The following is a 19,826-nucleotide window of genomic DNA, read 5'->3' as shown; positions in this document are numbered from 1 at the left end:
GAGAGAGTTGTCTGAGTTGTATGAGAGGTAGAAAGTGCTAACAGCTAATAGCTGAAACTCAGAACATCTAGTGTAATACTTGCAGAAAACACACGGATGGAATTCAGTACTGAAGAGACAGATCGACCTCTGCAGCATCACAGCAGCTTCAGCTGAATGCTGGAATGAGTTTCTCTCTATTTCCTACAGTGGACTGGACTCCACAACACCCCTACATGCATATATGGCCATTGAGAATAAAATCAAAATAACCTGTGATCCTTCAGAGGGAAGTATTGATTGTAGTGTGTAGCTTCTTCACTCAGAATGAAAATAAAAACCAATAAAGGGAACTCAAATTAGCCACCACATTGTTGTCATCATCAAGACAATTAAAACCACAGCTGATATGTAACCAAACATCTTCGCACCAACTGGCTGCTTTACAACTTTCACTGTGAGAATGAGAGACATTTCTTTTTAAGAGAGTCGTGTCTGTTGGATGTGCGAGTTAGGGCAGAAAAGGAGAAGAGAGGGCATCACACACACACACACACACACACACACACACACACACACGATGGCTAGATGAACTCCACAATAGCTCAGACAGGGAAGATTCTCGAAATACAGCAGCTCATTCACTTTAAACCTCAATGAAATAAACTGTATGGAAGCCCATTTCTGCCATAAAGGAACACAAAAAATGAAAAAATATCCCGTAAGTGACAAAGAGAAACTTTTACAAAATACGATATGTATTATTATGTCAAATGAATGACGTAATATTGCAACATAATAACTTAGTATCTCAAAAGCCATTATTTTGAAAAGCTTATTATTATTTCATTAATTACTTTGAGATATTAACTCATCATTTCGGGAAGGTTTCTCATTATATTGACCTTCAGGATCCTTTTTTTTTTAATTACATGGCTAAACTTTCTTTTTTTTCCTTTTACTGGCAGAAATGGGCTTCCATACATTTTGTTTTTCTAGTCTGACAGCACCTTCCTGGTACTGACATTGTGCAAAGATTAAGAATGACACTCATAGTGGATTAATGAGGTGAAATTCAGTCATGGAGCTTCAATCTAGTCTAAAGAAGCTTTTGTGTTTCTATTTTACTTTGATTACCTGGTCACAATTCTAGACGATTCCCTCTCTGATGCTTTCAGCTGGTATTTAATGTCACAATTTTTGGAGCATGGGTCTTTACGCACCAAATAAATAGTTTGCAGTATGATCATTTCCCAAGACAGACAAGAGGGGTCTCCAGACAATACCTGTATACCTGTTGACAAACTTTATCTGCCACAGGGGATAAAAAGAAAAACTAAATATCAGCATATAAAACGCGCGGCTGGTCTTGATTCCCCAGCTTTCTCAAACACAATCACAAAGTGTGACAGATCCTCCAGTAAACAAACAAACAAAAATCATGGAGCAGCATGCTGTTGAAAGTGCACACACATACACACACACCTAAAAGACCAGATACACACCATGCACGCAAACACACACTAACACACTCACTCACTCACACACTCACACACACACACACACACACACAATTTGGCAAAATACTCCTCGGTAGTTTGAGCTAATCCATCAGTGTCCGCTCCTCCTCAATGGCAGCTTTCACTTGCGGCTTTTTTGCATTCCCAGTTCAAAAATAAGACAAATGTAGAATAGGAGGGATGCAAAATGGCTGCCGCTAAGATGGCAGCTGTGGCATTAAGTGAAAGCAAAAGATTGATATCAGCTTGTTACATTTGTCCTCCGTTCCCTCCTCACAGCTCCTCCTCCGCAGTCCATTGCTGACAAAGTAAGGCAGGAAGTATTTAATTTAATTATGTCACTATGTCTTTTCATTCCAGCTACGGGCAGGCGGCGTCCCTCTGCTCTGATCGATATTAGAGGACGGCAGAGACAGACAGACAGTCTGATCTCACCTCGGTAACACACTGATGTCTCACAAACACAAATAAATACCCACGCTTTTGTTGAAAAGGCTCTTCCTCATTCTTCAACACACTCCCCACTTATCTTCACCCTTCTCCTTGTCCTCACACACATCCTTTTGTTCCATCTCCTCTCGCCGAGTCTTTAAGTGCCGGTTGCAGGCCAGGAGTAAAAAACAGAGCAAGAAAGCGCTCCCTCCCTTGCTGCCTAGGCCATGTAGATGAAGGTGTTGATGTCTCCCTCGTCCCTCTTTATGTACTTGTGTTCAATGAGCCACTCGATCTGCTCTTTGATCATCTTCTTCTGAGGCAGAAACATGTTCTTCAGGATCTCCACCAGCTCCGTCTGAAGCTGGGCATTGCTGATTCTCTTCCTCATCTTCATGATTTGGATGATGGCCTCCTGAACAAGACACAAAATAGGCAAATGTTACACCTTCACAAGCTCTACAGACTGTAGTGTTGACCATAATCACAAGCTCAACTCTCCTGTCCTGTGCTGGCTCACAAATCACTTAACACAGACAACACCAACACAATATGGCTGCTGGAACAAATTTTGTGAATGAATATTAATCAAATAGTAAAGACAATACAGCTAATTGAATGCTGAAATTACTATTAAAATGTGTATTTTTTTATACACATGTTGCCACAGCTTTCTGACAGCAAGCGAGCATCCAACTTAAGTTCTCAACATTAAATCCATTTAATACACACTTCTCTTACGTCATGTTAACATACCATGTATCTATCAGCTGTGAGCTCGAGATCAGACTGGGGATGCAACCACTTAAAAGATGGGTGAGTGCTTCCTTTCTTCAAATGTTTACACTTTTTAAACAGTAAATAAAGCTTTTCTATTGTGATTTTTACTGGAAATGACATATAATATTGCCAACATGAAACAGATTTGTTCATTTAAACGTAAAGGTCACTGCCCTCAGACTTCCATACCCCCTTTATTGTATAGGTACATCCAATAGATGGATGTACATATACAATGTACCTTTTAACGGAGGCATTGTGTAGACAGTGGTGGTCCGTGAGGCCATAAAATATGTTGTGGCACATGGACGGAAAATTCTTTTCACAATATTACCGATTCCTTCCATTCTGCCAATTTTAAAATGTCTTAGTCATTTCCTACAGTCGTATCTCACTTGAAATACATTGCCTTCACGACCTCCAGTGGTACTGCTCCGTCTCAACAGTGTCCGTAAGCTTTCCGAAAATGTGCACAAATACAGAAAAAATGAACGCAGAGTACGGACAGAAGGCTCCATCTGTGTACGTACCCATATCTAACGTTGAGCATAATTGAGCCATTAACTGTGTATTGGTGTAATTTACTGATGCGCTAGTTTCTCTACTCTGTGTGTTTTGAATAGGGCAATGCCCTACACTGAGCCACGTAGCAGCGAGAGGAGAGAAGAGACAAGTGAAGTGAACATCACTTGAGTTGATGTTAGGTAACATGCAATTCATTGGGTCATTGGGTTAAGCTAAAAATGTCTATGACCCTTGAAAGGAGAATGAGGACACTGTGAGTGTTTTGATGTATATTTTTGTACCTGAGTTCTGAGTATTCTGAGGTGAACAATTCCTTCATTCTCCTCTTCTCTCATTCGCTCTGTGGTCAGCTGCAGCCGACCAATCAGATTGATCTTTCCTCGCTTTTGGACTTTGGAGTTTTTGCTGAGAAAATAAAAGACACACAGACACAGATGATCAACATAACAAATATTTTAACTTGACCTGAAATTGCTGGTTAATTTATTTGGGACTAATAATATGTATATATATATATATATAGTACATAAATATAATTTTAATCGTTAATTTAAAATAATGTTTTATTCTTAGCTGAATAAAATTAGAAGTTTTAAACACCATAACATACATGAGTGAGAACTCCTGGTTGACGTAGAAGAGCGTGCTGTCTGTGAAGTCTTTGGGCGAGCTAACTGGAGGGTCATAAGACAACACCTGTCTCTTCAGTTTGGGGAAGGCCACTAGAGACTGCACAGAAAAGAGAGTAGGTAAAGTAAATTTAAAAATATGAAACACCATCAGTATTTCAGATATAAATACTGCCGATGTATGTGTGTGTGTTTGTGTGTTTGAGTGTGTGTGTTTCCTTCTTACAGATGCTACCAGCCAAGTATACAGTCATCTTGCTTTATGGTACTCTAGACATCACCATCCATATTGTGTGCTGCACTTTGATTAACTCTCAATCTCAACATATTTTTGTTTCCTGTAACGCTTATTAAGTTGGTTATTAAGATGTTTAAAGGAATACTTAACCCCCAAATGATCATTTGTATATCAATTACTGCAGCTCCTGTGTTCAGCAAGGTAAAATTATGGTTTTGTCAGTGGAGTCTGGCTGGGTGAATAATTTACATGCAAATTGACATTTGTGTAAGTATTCCTTTCATTATAAAGAGAAGAACATCTGCACAAACGTTCCTGTGTGATGCCAAAATGCTTTTATACATGTAATGGTGTTATTTTCTGAATATGAATATGGTTTCAAATATCAGTGAGCTAGGACATGAATCCTGAACTAAGCATGTGCTCTTACGTTAATCATACCTCAGATCTGATACATACATATCTATATGCAACCCCACCTAGACTGATCTCTACCAGTGTTGTTCAACCTCAGCTGTAACAAGCTTTGCATTGCAGGCTGTGTTTTCCCACCTATGAGTCCCGAATAATGTATTTAACCTAAGCAATTATCTTAATCCTGTAAACTTGTCCTGTAATTGGTAGACTAAAATAAAGCATTTAAAACGTTTCGTCAGTCTAACCCAAAGTGTACGACGTAGCTCTGCGTCAGGCAGCTCTGTGGCCAGTTTGAGATTCTCAAAGCTGATTCTCTCTCTAGGTCTCTGGTTCCAGGCAAACAAAACTGCCAGCTGGAAGGTCGTCACCTCCAGGTCGTACTGTCCCACCTCATTTTTAAAGGTGATCTGAGCACAAGGGGAAGAGAAACAAAGGAGAAGGCCGAGAAGGTGAGAGGAGCAGAATGTGGCAACACAGTGTTGATCTGTCAGCTTGATTTGGTGGCCCAACAACTGCTGAAAATAACAACAATAATCTAACATTTAATAGCATTTATTTATTCGTTTATTTATCTGTTTACACATTTCAGCATTTATTTAGCCTTTTAATTTACCTATTCCTGTACACATCTATGTATCTATTTATGTTTACATTTATTTATTTAGTTATTTATTTATTCATACATTTATTTATTGAAAGTCATTTTTTGTACTACTTTCAAACGATTCACACATGTACTTCAACCTTACTAACTGAGATTCTGATTGTTGGCTCTGTGGCAGCAGGAACACTGCATCAGCGACATTTATAGCTCACTCACAATGCCGTTGGACATGAGGTGATGCCAGTGGAGTTTGCGACCGCTGTGATTCCTCTTGTAGAAGTCTTCCACCTCAGGGATGAGGTCCTCCAGCTCTGTGGGCAGTGAGACAAAAACCTTCTCACTGCTTCGTGACCATGCTCCGGCGTTCAGGATCTTAATGTTCACACTGTCCGCTATAGGCAAAATCAGGAGAAAAACTCTGATTAGTCGTTATTAGTTTAACAGACACATCAAAATTAAACTGTGAATAGTAAATTTAATCTGATAAAAGACCTCATAACCTCCCGTTCCCTTAAAGGAACAGTGTGTAGTATTTACTAGCATCTAGTGGTGAGGACTGCAGAATTCAACCAGCTGAAACTTTTACCATGTGCCAACTGTGAACTCCCAGTTAGGATTCCTTCGGTGTTCACTGTTCAAACAGCTTTTAACCATGAGCTTGATTATCCACAGTAGTCCCCCTCTCCAACACAAACGGACCAGGTGATTAAAACCAGTAAAATCACTGAATAAAGCAGTTACCCATTACATATCAGTGTTTCTCATACCCTGTGTGCTCATCTTTTTTCTAAAGATCCTGACGCTCAGGAGGTTTTTAACATGAGCCGGATCATCTGCAGAGGTCTCTTCCCCTCCAAAGCAATGAACCCTGTGATTAAACCATAAAAACACTGAATAAAGCAGTTTCACATTATGATCTATGTTCTCTGATGCTGCTTGTCACAGAGGGGCTGCTAACTACAGTGACCAACGAGAAAACGCCAATGTACCTGTCTAGAACCAGTGTTTGGTTTGTCCATTCTGGGCTACTGTAGAAACATGGCAGTGCAACATGGCAGACTCTGTGGATGAGAACCCGCTCCCTACGTAGATATAAACAGCTCATTTTAAGGTAACGAAAACACAATAATTCTTATTTTCAGGCGAATGTACACTATATAAAATATACTTATAATATTACAGTATATTCAATTTCTGCCAATATATCCCCCTATATTCTACACGCCTTTAAACCAACCCCACAAGTAGTCACTGGTGACTTAACAAAGTCTGAAAAGCAAACATTTCACACTGCATCTCAATCCTGATTGAACAGTATTATTGCATTATTGTAACTATGTTTTTGTTCTTCCAGGTTTATGTCTTTGGCATGAAATGAGTGATGGAAAGAAAATGTAATGAAAGAGACAAATTACTGCAAGAAAGGTGATAATGTTACAATGATTTGTCCTCTTGTGTCGAGTTGGTTTATGTTGTTTTAACTAAAAAGCTTTTTGTTTGTGTGTGTGTGTGTGTGTGTGTGTGTGTGTGTGTGTGTGGTGTATGTGTGTGTGTGTGTGTGTGTGTGTGTGTGTGTGTGAGCTACCTGGCAGCGCCAGCTTGTTGTGTTTGTGCATTTCTTTGAAGACCTGATTGAGGTCCTCTGAGACCTTGATGTCCTGAAACATCCTGGCCAGCTTGTTCACATAATCTGCAGGCATTCCTACTTCCTACAACCACACACACACACACACACACACACACAAGACACCAGGGAGCAACACAAATGAAGGAAAAGAGGACAACAAAGCAAAGGAGAAATTAATCCACTGCGACATTAAGCGACATCACTTACTTAGGTTTGTGACAATTTTGCCCAAATGTTTACTGTTAATGAAGTGTGAGTTTTTTGTCTCTTGGCAGAGACGAGGGTTGAAGTGAACTCATAAATACCTGGCACTTGTTGTTAAGTTTTCTTGGCAGTTTGTATTTCTCACTCTGCATGTGGGACTCCACTGCCTTGATTCCCATTGTACACAGGGCCCTTAACGCAATGCCGTGCACCAATTAAGTCCTTCTTCCCATGTCTCAGTCTTTTAAGATTTTATAAAGATTGATTTTAGATATTTTAAGAGCATTTGCGGCCTTATTTTTAGATTAATGAATGAAATGCCTTTTAAGACTCTTCATGGACCTGCGGGAAACCTTCCTTGATGTGGCTGAACCATCGCAGTGCAAAACCATTATTAAATCTAGGTTAAGTTCTTGTACATTTGCCTTGTGTTAAAGTTAAACACTGATGGATCTGTGAAGTTTGTTAAATAGAAAAAAGGTTTTGTAGAAAGATATGTTTATATTCCCCACAGATAAGTATGATGTTGGTTCCAAGTTGCTGGTATATTATTTGTATTGATCCCTCGTATAGTTCTTACACTGTGCATTTCTTTGTCTGCCTGAGTGTGTGACGGAGAGTAAGAAAGAAACGTGTAACTCACTCTCAACCACTCCACCATGTTTTCTTCAATCTCGCTGTCAGCTGATATGTCCAGAATCAGGCGCCTTGTCAGATGAGCTTTGTGGTAACGCATGAATACGTCTTTATTCTGAACGTACTTTAATACCAAGAGCTGCAAGGAGATATTATAAAAGAAGAAATAAGTGTGAGAGTAGAGGGGAATAGGGTAGACAAAAGGGACTGGAGAAGTCTGAAAAATGGATCACCTAAAAGCAAGTTAGCCTTGAGCTGTGCCGGGCTAATAGGACAAAGACTCACCACTTCTTTGAGTTTGAGCTCGATTTCCTCTGAGGTGAGTTTCTTGCTGAGAGGAGTTTTCCTCAGCAGCATGTCACAGTAGTTTGCCAGAAGCTCAGGACACTTTGACTCTGGCTGAGTCTTCATACCCACACTGCTTGGACGGACACACATTTACATACACACCACAACATTGTGACTTGTTTTAATCAAAGAGAAAAGATGACAAAAACTCTGGGTATTTCCACATCCACAAGGACAAAGCAGATGCTTCCACTCACCCTTTCTGTTTCATTGGCAGCTCCAGTTTGAAGATTGTGGCGTCATTGACAACAGCCTTGTAAGCCTGCAGGGGAAGGGAAACAGATAACATGTGCAGGTAAGGACCAAACAAGTAGAGCTGCAACTTCCGACTGTTTACATTTATTAGAGTTGGTCGTTTTATTCATGTAGTCTATAAAAGGTAGAAAATACTTAAAATAATTTCCCAGAGCCCCGTTCTAACTGCACAGTTTCCCTCAGTCACACATACAGACTTAAATATTAATTTGAATTGAACTTCCAAATATCATCCCAGCACCATCTCCAGTTACTCAAGTCTCCAAAGTCTCAACTTTGTGCTGTCTGATGTGCAGGAGCACTTGTTTTGACTAAATCAGTTACCAGAAGCACAGCTGTTTGCTACTGCTACTCAGCTGCATAGTGAAAGCTGATCAACAGCTTCCCAATTTAGTATTTTTACTGAACTAAACTGCATCGCACCATACTGCTCGCTGGAAACAGGGCTTATGATACAACTTTAACAACCTACAGTGGGACATTAGTAAGAAAGATCCATCGCTCTGGGAATTAACTTCATCCTTGTGTGACAGCATAGTGGCAAAATAACTGCTCAAACATAGCTGTGTTAATTACGTGTCTAACCCCAAACATGCAAGCTTGAGGCTGGAGAGAGGAAAGGGAGAGGCTGCTACTGTACTTTGAGTACATACTGTATGTGTGAACAAAGGGTCAAGCTGTAATGCTGCCTGTGCTGCAGGCATTATGAATACACATATTTTGGGAACAAAAGGGAGCTGGAGGGAACTCTTTAGCACAGAGTAGACATCATTATATGTCTTAGATGGCTTTGGTAGTCAGATAAAACACACCTTATCTCTTGCTGTGAGGAAGCGAGGGTCGTCCTGAAAGGCCTCCTTTACCAGCTTACTAAAGCGGTTAAACAATGTCAACAACTGCTCCACGTACTTCTCCGAGTCCTGGACACACAGAAACACGCATTTAGAACAACTATAGAAGTTGTGGATGCTACCCTCCAATATTAAGAACTCAGTAACACTGATGTTAATTGCCTGTTCTAAGAAAATCTACTGTACAACATTAGTTTCAATTATTGGATTATTTTTTAAAAAGACATTTTGTTAGTAATGTGGATCTACAAATTTGGTTGAAATTACAATCCAAAAGTCCTGTAAGTGATTGCTGCAATAATCACATTTGAACCTTCAGTGATTCAAACAAAATGTGTTTCTCATTACATTCTTTTACTCCAATGTCACAGATGCCATTATTGCATCTGCCAAGGAGGTTATGTGTTCTGTTTGGTTTGTCTGTTTGTCAGCAGGATTGCAGAAAAACTCTGGACTGAACATGGGATTGAGGAGCTGAGCTAACTGTTGTTAAAGTGTGTTTGTGCACGTACAGTAGTGATAGTCTCGGCAGCAGCCACCATGTCTGCTAGTCCAGCATTGATGATATGTTCTTCCAGGTCTTTTAGCATGGGCTCGATCCCGCTGGGAACCTTGTCCATCAGCGAAAACATCAGGTGCAGCCCTGCTCAGGGAAGGGGGGGGGGATCAGTGTTATACACAGGCCAAAAAACATTCTGGGTCCTTTTCATCATGCTAACTTATGCTTCCTCGCCTCCTCTCTTGTCCCATGACTCACAAACAGTTGCCCTCTGACATCACTGAGGATGTTCAGATCCCTTAATTGCATCTGGAGATGATGAGGAGGGAGGAGAGAGGAGGCTTCTGGAGGAGCTGAATGCGAGGAAACACTAGTGTACCCTACACAATACTCTTTAATCAAGTGGTGCTGTTATATTATCATTATATAATTGGTTGAAGGCATCATGAGACTGGTGTCAACAAAGCAAAACAGGAAAATGTTTCAGGGGAAAAATCCCACCAGCTACCAGACAAATGCTCACAAACAGTGAGTGTGGTTGCCAAGTTGTACAGCTCTCCTGGCCCCGCTGGCAGGAAACCAACCAACACTGGGAGAAGCTTTCTATTTTTAAAGTCTTTCTGGCTGATGCAATAGTGAATGTTGATGCCACGATGTCTAGTAGATATTTGTGTCTTCTAAAACAAAGACCCTTACTTATCATGCTACATTTATTGAAAAATAATGTGACAACAGTGCAGCAGTACTTACTGTCTGTCTCGTTTCGTTTGATCATCCCTGGACATTCGGCCAGGATTGTCTCTTTGAATGAGGTTACCAGAGTGTTAACGCAACACTCCATAAGCTGTGAGGATACACAGAAAGCAAAGACTTACTAGAGGGGCAACCTTGACATGAACAAACGGGCTCACATACATTTAATGAGACTCCTGAAAGGTCACAGTGATCTTTCAGAATATTTTTGGTGCTGTTATTCAAAGTGAAGAGACACAGATTTACATCTGACATTTAGCACATCTGACAACACATAAGTAACTTTTTACTAAACCTGGTTTGTTAGTGATTGGGCTATAAAACCAAAATAAACCGAAAACAAATAGCCGGAAAAATCAGCTTTCCCAAACTCCAGAAGAAAAGTACACATGTGGTGAAAAAAGTCTTGCAGACCTGCATTTGTCTGATTTTAAAAGTTTTAACTGTCTTAACTAACAAGCAGTGTCACCATACCATAGTTTTTCGAACCAAAAGCAATTCAATACAATTCTTTAATAATCTAATTTAAATATTAATCCATTCATGTTTTGACCACTTGAGGGCAGTACAAGCAGCTTTAACCACAACACTGACTTATTATCACCTCAATAAATTGGCATATGTGTTGGGGCTGGGACATGGTCTCTGACTCCATGGCAGGTATGGCGAGTGGCAAGTGAGAACTAGATTTTACTGCATGTGTCATTCCCCAGTGATGTGATGCAATATGACGCATTGACTTCTCCACTTTTAAACCTCCTTGGGTGCATTCAGGAACTAAAATGACTGTGGTATGTTCAGGAATTAGAAGTAGCGTAGGACGTTCGGGAACCAAAATGACCATGGAGCTTTCAGGAACGTACTTTAGCGTGGGGTGTTCAGGAACTATAACAATTATGGGGCTTTCAAGAGGGGTGTTCAGGACTAAAACAAAGTTTCAAATTTCAATATTGGTCTGAAAAATACAGTATGATTCAGACTACACTCCTGAACTGTATATAATCTGTTAGGATGACTTGAAAATATGGAAATATAATTCAGGATGACACAAGGTAAATAACTGTTTTAAGAAACTGAAAACAAACGTAAAATGTTCAGTTAGTATTGATACTTCAGATCCTGTCAAGGACACTTACTGCTTGAACAGAGTTACATTCACGACGTGTCTCTAAATATCTAAGTGCTCTCTTCTCCTCTTCTCTCAGTTTTGCGTCTGCCTGTAGAGAAACACACATGAACACACAACACAGATACTGAGAATAAAAGTTCTACAAACACTGAAAAACCAACAATTAAAAATTAAAACTCTTGCATATACACACATACCCAAGGCAACAACTTTCTTCTCCTAACAACTGTCTACAAAATGCAGCATTTAATGCTACAGTATATTCTGGTGTAACTCATATGACATATTTGCAGATGGTAATATTTTAACCCACACGGAAAAATGATGTTTGAAACTACAACAAAGATTTAGATGATGTTCTGCTCTGCAAAAGGATATGCCAAATTGCGAGATATGCCAGGCTCCAAGGTGAATAGTTTTTAATTATTCACCTTGTTTATCTAGCCTTGACTTGAGGTGTCATTTCAAAGCTTTAATTAATTAATTAATTAATTTGTGGGCAGATAACAGCACTCCCCCTTTTATCAGCGTATTCGCCACTGGCATCATTTTCCATGCTTTAAAGTAACCACACCAATCAGTATCAGAATGGCTTACATATTTCATGTAGTTCTGGACGCCATTCTGTTGCAGGTAGGATGGCGCCTGTGTTCTGTAAAACCTCTCTGTGGAGTCCAGGTAGGCTTTCTCAAAGTTATCCCTGTAAATCTGCAGCTTGTCCTCTGGGTTAGAGCACAGGTTCACTGGTGGGAGAGAAGCACAGACATTGGGACAAAAAGTGGTCACTTGCTGTAGTGTTTTTTATATTTAGTGTAACACATTAATATTAAAATACATTATAAGAGTAAAAAGATTAGTCAGCTAGCCAGCCCGCAGACCCTCTGCCTCACTCCCTACCACCAGGACACTACTTCTTCAGAACAAGAGTGGATAGCAGCTCAGAACTTTGCAGCTGTAGCAACTCAAATTCAGTGTGATTTAAACCCCAGCCCCGGGTTCACAACGGGCTGGTGACCAGTGGCAACAAAGTGTGTTGATTCGGCAGGGAATCGGCCAGGCTGCTGCTGCAAAATGTATATCATGGAAACAGCGTGTGTGGGCTGTGTGTTGTGGTGGGTGTTGGTCGTTTGTTGAAGTTAGCGGAATCCATTTCTTAGCTAACATTAGCTAGTGTTGCACAGTGTGTCAGTGCTGTAGCAGAGCTGAAGAGAGGCAAGGCACAGGAATACGAAAACCCTCACATCTTTTAGATTTTCCCTGCAAATTCGGCCCAAGCCTTTTACAAAGAAGTCAGTCCAATGGCTACGAAAGGCAACTCAGAAAGTCATTCTCAGTTTTCAAGTTATGTTGCAACCTGTTCACCAAAAACAATTAATACTGGTAAAAGTTTATTTCAATGGCCAGATTTCCAATCTCTGTTGTGTCTCTATTTTTGCTTGTACAAATTTGTGTTTCTGCACACATTATCAATTAAATGTAATAATAATTGATCCTCTCTGTCTTACCGTACGACTCTCGTACTCCTATGACAAGCTGGGAGTCGAAGGCCTCCCCCTGCCTCTCAGCGTGCACTAGCTTCATGGCGCTGTCCTGCAGGCGACTCTTAATGTTGGAAAAGATTGACTCGTTCCATGTGTCCAACATCAGCTGGAAAAAAATAAGGTAAGGGCAGTAATAAATATGCATCAACTGCACCAAAAATGTTAAATAATAAGTTACCCTCCATTTCCTGCTATCCAGGAATAGTAAAGCCCAATTTATTTATGAAGTGCTTTTAATGAAACTTCTTGCGTCTGCTTGCTCAATCATATTAGCTTAATCACAGCTTCCTCCTCTACAGCACTTAATCTTATTCTGAGAGACCTTCCTCATGGGGATCAAACTAATTTGATACCATTAACACTTCCAGCTGTTCTCTCACAGGGGGATTCTTAGACTAACTGACCCTTAGCTATGCACTATATATTATGTTTCCCTTCATATGAGGCACCTCCCACACCCTCTTCATCTCTTCTGGCTTTTACAACTCCCCTGCTTTGTTATTTTCTCCTGTTCTGTTAACTTGTTTTAGTTGCTCATGATTTTAGGTCATATTCTTGCTGCTTCCTCTTATGTCATATGTGATTAACTCTCTTCAAACCCCCTCCTTCTCTTCCTTGTGCTTACTGTTGCTCAGCTTTTCCCCACCTTGCGTACGATGCTATCCTCCATGTTTGTTTTCTTGTTGCTGCCCTGTTTGCCCATGAGCGTGATCTCCAGCTGACAGAAGGGTTTGGGCAAGATGTCGCACTGGGTGAAGAACTTCCTCCACTCTACAATGTAGGCCTTTAGCAGTGCCGTGTCATCCTGGTGGCTCAGCACCCGCTGCCATGGTAACAAAAGCAAATAAAAGTTAGATGATACAGGTCAAACAACAAATACTCTTGATGCTTTGTTCCTTGCAATAACACATGTCTTTGTCTATTATTATCCAAAGCAGATGTGTGGCAGCATCTAAACAGTGGACCATAACAATTACTTTGTCCAAGACTATGGACAGATCTTTGTTCTTGGGACCAGTTCTGAAGTTTGTAGAGCTTAAAAAAAGTCGCCCACCCTCCATCTGTCCACTATCATGTAAGGAGATAGTAGTGGACTTTGGAAAGAAGCAGCAAAAGGAACTGTGCAAAATGAAACCAACCCAAACCAAACCCATGTACACACACTACTTACAGCTTGTGCTTGTTTGATGAAGTCTAGGATGTCCTCTTTAAGGGCTTGGTGGATTTTGGCTGGTCCTTTATCATCCCATAGACACACAGCATGGACATCTCTGGAGGACAGACAAGATGGGAATGGAACATCACTTAAGTTCATTCAGTGTTAATTAGACTATGCACCTCCAACTGAGGTACTCTCCTGAGCTTTTACTCAACATGTCGCAAACACACGGAATACAGTATACTTGCAGAGAAACCCCTTGAAACGTGACCTGTCTTTCCAGAGCTGTCTTTCCAGAGCTTTTGGAGATAATTAAACTCTCCATGTTACTGTTCCCCTCCCCTCTTCTCTTCCTATTTCTCAAGACCAAAAAGAACAATCACTAACTTCCTCTTCTGAACACTTTAACTCCCCACATTACCCACTTTGTTTTTTAAGATTAAGGTAAGGCCAGATAAGTCAAGTCAATTTTGTTGAATAGCTCAAAATCAAAAATCAGCCTCAAGGGGAAATAACCAAAAATGTTGCATAGCAACAATGATGTAATCCACCTCACACCTGCTAAACTCAGAAAAAGTGCCAGATGCAATCACAGCTTTGGGCTAAATAAAAAAGGCACCAACATTGTAATTTGTGTCTTAACACAAGTTTTAAAATAAAATCACTCACAACGTTAAGCTACACCACAACATTCTATTTCAAAGTGAGCATATCAGATAATTACTACCCTTAGAGTCCATAACTGAGACTTTTAAATTGGATTCTGAATTATCTTTCTATTATGAGAGGCAGTTGTACATCAAGTTGTGACAGTTAAGCTGCAGAAACAAGACTCTTTTCCACCGCAGTTTATGAGTGGGACACAATCCAACAACATGCTTACCTACAACTGTGTGGGGATTATATAAAGCAGCACAACACCTGTTGGTAAAAACCCAGCTCATGTATTGGATGTGTGTGCTGCTGAAATGCACTAAAATAGTACGCTGTGATTTGTGAGCGGTCTATTGTTCAGAGTAAAGCAACTGTTTTCAGGATATGAGGCAACAGCAGCTGTGCTGATCCTGCATTGGACCACTTTCTTAAATAAGGCAGAGGGAAGTAAGGGACAGAGCAGAGAGCATCTCTTACGAGAACAAGTCGAACCACTGTTGCTTGGTGACGGCTTCCTGTCTGAGCAGCTTGAGAACGATGGGCCGCATCAGATCCCACTTGTCCTCAAACTGCAGGGACCCCTTGTTCTGGAGGAGAGACATGGGAAGGAAAGAGTGGGAGGAAGAAAAACAGCAACGAGATGGGAAATGTTGGGGGAGAGACAGTAACAGAAAACAAAGACAATATTCAGAGATACACAAAGACATACATTAAGAGTGAATACAGACTAAGAGCTGGGGTCAAGTAGGCTAATAAGATTTTCAAGCATTACTGCAACAGAATAGCTTTTAATTATTTTACATTAAGTTTTAATTAAGAAGTGCTTTTTATATCACAATTATCATATCTTTTATCAAAGCAGTAGCTGCTAATTCTTATGACAAATAACTTTATGCACATTTGCTGAAACTGTCACTAAATTCACTGACGTATTTTATGTCAGAGAACAAAACGTGAAAGCCTCTCAGGCTTGTGTTAACCACAGACCTTACTTGAGGCATCTAACAAAAACCCATTCAAAAAAATCCGTTGACTTTGAGATGAGGAAACCATGAGTGGTACAATGCCAACTCATTTCTGGGTTTTAGGACTCATTCCTCGTGGACTCTGTTACCTATGCAGCCTCGTGCTGCATTCATGTGGTGTTGGAATAATCTCACAAATGGGTTCTTGATCATTTCTTAATGGCTCATCAGATTGGTTTTTCAATTTGCTCTTAGTTATCAATGTCTTGTTCAACTGCTCTGAGCACAAAAATACCACATTACAACATAAAGCTCATAAACACACCAAAGTCAGAAGAACAACCTTTAGAGGAGCATGTGAATGCATCGTTGGCATTGGCTGGCAGAGTTCTCGACTCCTATTCAATCACTTCTCTTTGACTCACCATAGCAGGCAGCAGCGTAAGCTGTACTGTACAATAACAGCAAGTGGGCAGGTGGAAAAAGTCAGGAATTAATGGCATGAGGGCTAGGACGTTCAACAGGCTGATTTGGTACATACTAAACACTAAATAGAGTTGTTCAAAAAGAGGTGTTCATTCATTTTTGCCCATTACTCGGACATATCAATGTCTAAACAACAAAAGAGAACTGTCTTGTGTGCAAATTTGAGATCACAGGTTTCAGGGAGTAAAACATTAGAAGGCTATAAGCTGTGGGTACGGGATTTCAACATATTCACCCAGGGAAATATACACCGCTGGGAACATAAAACCCTTAAAAAGGTCTCATTAATGTGTCATATTAAGAGGATATAAGCTGGAGAACACAGGACGCTAACGACATGGATATGGTCACACCCAGTGTTCTTGACTTGAGACATGAATATTTCCACAGTGGCTGAACTGATTTCAAGGTCCAGTGTGTAGGATTTAGGGGAATATTTTGGCAAAAATGGAATATAATAAAATAAGTATGTTTCCTTTAGTGTGTAATCACCTAAAAAAAGGGCTTGTTGTGTTTTTGTTACCTGAATGGATTGATTATATTCACATAACAAGCGGGTCCTCATTCATGGACTCTGCCATGTAACACTGCCATGTTTCTACAGTAGATCAGAACGGGCAATATATATAACAGATAGGGCCATTAGGGTCGGCCGCCGTAGTTTGCAGCCCCTCTGCGATAAGAGTGTAAAAAAAACAAACCACTGATTTTTTGTGTTTTGAAGAGGAAGAGACCTCTGCAGATAATTCAGCTCCCAATAAAAACCACCTGAACACCTGGATCTTAAGTTATCAGAGAAAAAAGGTGAGAAGTGATAAGCAGGTGCTGGGCTACCATCCCATCTCCAATATGCCAAACAGCGTCGGGAAAAACTCTCATTTGTAACGTGAGTCTGCTTTAGTCAGTATTTTTTCTGGTTTAAATCACTCGGTCCATTTGTTCTGGAGAGGAGGAGACCTCTGCAGATATTTCTGCTCACAGTAAAAACCTCCTGAACATCTGGATCAGAAAAAAGGTGTATGCACATTAAGTTATAAGAGACAATGGGTGAATACACATTTACAGGTGATGGGTAAGTGGGCCATCTGTGACATGCTGAATAGCGTAGGAGAATCACTGTTTTGTATCGCGAAGCAGCTTTCTTCAGTGCTTTTATCAGTTTAATCACTTAAACTGTTTGTTTGGAAGAGGAGGATCCCTTGTGGACAATTCGACTCCCGGTAAAAACCTTCCGAACAATGAACACTGAAGGAATCCTCGCTATGAGAAGTAGGTTCAGTTGGTTGTAATCTGTCATTCTTACTGCTAGATGTCACTAAATCCCCCTAAATCTTACACACTGGACCTTTAAACTGTTTTGAAACACCCATATCCCTCAGTATTTTGCTATTTAAACTGCAATACGAGTCCTTACCAATCTCTTATGGTGTTAGTTTATATCAAGAGACATATATACCTATTTGTAAGTGTTTTAAATCACTAGGAAGACAGATGTTAAGGGTGTCCTATGTGTTAAATTAAGGGAATAAAGAGCTGGGGGACATAGGGATGACACCCTGTTGGGACCATCCCACCTTTTCCTTTCATTTCCCCTTTTAATTATTAATTAGGACAACACCTGAACAGTCTCCTTCGCAGACAGCACTTTGGCTACTGGGAGAATTTCATTTTAACTGGGCCTTGTGGTGGACAAAGACGGTGCATTTTGTCATCTTGAGATGAGCTAGGTTTGGTAGCTAGCCAGAATATCAGCGCTAGCGACAACTTGTCAAATAGAAACAGCTTTACAGGTCGTGCTGCGGACGGGGAGGTGTCAAAGTTTGTGTCCCTTTGGAGCCCCCTGCTCCCCGGTGTTGGGTTCAGGGCTTGGTACGGTTCTCGTTAGGCTTCGGTTCGTCGTCGCCGGGAAGCCGGACTGTGGTGACGACTAGGACTCGGCTTTAGTTACAGAAGGAGTCATGCTGGGTGCCGGTTTGAGGCAGGGGGGTATTTTAAGTCGTTGGGGCAACAGACTCCGACACAACACCGGACTTTAACAACGACAACGGTGACAACTGTGACTTCACCTATTTGTGCACTTATTGCATACATTTGCACCATTAGCGCGTAAACATACATGCCACAATGGTGAATATATACATATATGCACTAACAGCAAAAATATATGAATACAAAGATTGTAAATCTGCACACAGATATGGGAAATACGATATTTTCAACTGCTTCTTACCTTTAACAAATTAGACGTCGCCATGTTTCTTCAACTTATCACCTCGCGGAATCTCGCGCCATGTTTCTTCAACTTATCACCTCGCGGAATCTCGCGAGACAAGGTACTACAGCTGGCTCAGGATGAGGTCATGGGAATTCAACTAGCCTACTCAAATACTGCTGTGAAAATACTCTAATACAAGTAAAAGTCCAAACAACAAAACGTTATACTGGTGTTATCTGATACCTTCTCTGTCAGTGTTTTACTATATGTTGTTTTTGGATTAATATTACTGCTGAATTAATGTGTATGTTGCATTTTACTGCTGTAGATGTTAAAGGTTGTAGTCATTTTAACTCTGTTATATACTGTAATTTAATGTCCAGCAGGGATACTCAACTTCCTTTGCCGGGGGATCACTTTTGCAAAAATGACAGCGGGCCAGTTAACAAACAAACATTAATAACATTTATCAGTACACACAATAAATAAATAAATGGCCTGTTTTCAAAGACAGTAATGAATATAGATAGGTTGGCCTATAGAAGAAAACAGAAATAAACAATAAAATGTATATAAATCAAAATAAAAATAGAATAAAAAATACAAAGTAAGATCATTTTGAGACAAAATGACATGGTAAATAACATGGCATCAGTTTGTTAGTGGTATTTTAATGTAGTAGCTGCTTGAGGTGAATCTAGTTATAACTACTTTATATGCAGTTAGCTAGTTTAGTCCAGTCGTTCCCAGCCTAAGGTTTAGGCCCCTTAAAGGGTCATCAGATGAATCTGAGTGGCTGTGAGATGATTAATGGGAGAGGAAAGACAAAGAGACTATGTTCTGCTACAATTTTTCCCCCGTCTGGACTTTTCTCTAAACTTATATTTTTTGTGTAATATTTGATAAATTTACCTCAAAAAATATTTAAATGAAACCACCACAGAGGATGAAAGGAAAAAACTCTTTTTGGTGGAACTGCTAACAACTCATTATCTGAAATGTGACAAGGGGCTCCAGTTGCTTTTTAAACAAGTCACAAGCTAAAAAGGCTGAGATGCACTGTAACAATGCACCGCTTGTTATTAGTGTATTACTTTTTTTTTTAAAAAATTTATACATAACACACAGTCTGAAAAGTCACTACAGCTGTCAAAGAAGTGGAGTATAAAATAAAATATTCCCTTTTAATTGTTGTGGAGTAATTAAGAAATACTCAAGAAAAGTACCATTACATTCTATGCAAATACAGTCCTTGAGTTAATGTACTTAGTTAGTTTCCACCAATGTCATTTCCATAAAATTTTATTTCCTCCAACACAAGTTGTTATCTCATCAGCAGATAACAGATGAGAGTGAAGCACAGTGATGAATTCTGAAGTT

The 19,826-nt window shown here is 40.1% G+C and overlaps 1 protein-coding gene across 2 annotated transcripts; it reads right to left on the bottom strand.

Annotated features, from left to right (window-relative positions):
• Positions 1–1,146: 1,146 nt before the first annotated feature.
• Positions 1,147–18,519, bottom strand: LOC126402507 (cullin-5-like). 2 transcript variants are annotated; one of them, XM_050064552.1, is made up of 19 exons: positions 18,462–18,519; positions 15,258–15,367; positions 14,139–14,238; positions 13,614–13,790; positions 12,932–13,073; positions 12,024–12,169; positions 11,434–11,514; positions 10,295–10,388; positions 9,558–9,688; positions 9,007–9,114; positions 8,137–8,201; positions 7,877–8,009; positions 7,599–7,730; positions 6,710–6,833; positions 5,341–5,516; positions 4,766–4,927; positions 3,847–3,965; positions 3,518–3,641; positions 1,147–2,346 (listed from the first exon to the last, which is right to left on the bottom strand). In XM_050064552.1, the coding sequence occupies exons 1-19, from the start codon at positions 18,483–18,485 to the stop codon at positions 2,152–2,154; spliced, it is 2,343 nt and encodes a 780-aa protein (XP_049920509.1). In that variant the 5' UTR covers positions 18,486–18,519; the 3' UTR covers positions 1,147–2,151. The 2 variants fall into 2 exon arrangements, with proteins under 2 accessions (XP_049920509.1, XP_049920498.1); XM_050064541.1 differs by lacking the exon at positions 18,462–18,519 and adding an exon at positions 16,089–16,127.
• Positions 18,520–19,826: the final 1,307 nt, after the last annotated feature.

The sequence above is a fragment of the Epinephelus moara genome, chromosome 2, assembly GCF_006386435.1.
Source record: "Epinephelus moara isolate mb chromosome 2, YSFRI_EMoa_1.0, whole genome shotgun sequence".
Classification (NCBI taxonomy): Eukaryota; Metazoa; Chordata; class Actinopteri; order Perciformes; family Serranidae; genus Epinephelus; species Epinephelus moara.
Note: the sequence above shows the minus strand (reverse complement) of the source record. Positions and strands in the feature narration are given on the sequence as shown.

Coding starts and splice junctions, on each gene's coding strand:
- LOC126402507 (XM_050064541.1), bottom strand. CDS start 16,121: ATGCCAACGATGCATTCACATGCTCCTCTAAAG. Junction 6,834..7,598: donor ACATGGTGGAGTGGTTGAGA/GTGAGTTACACG, acceptor GTGTGGTTGTAG/GAAGTAGGAATGCCTGCAGA. Junction 3,642..3,846: donor AACCAGGAGTTCTCACTCAT/GTATGTTATGGT, acceptor TTATTTTCTCAG/CAAAAACTCCAAAGTCCAAA.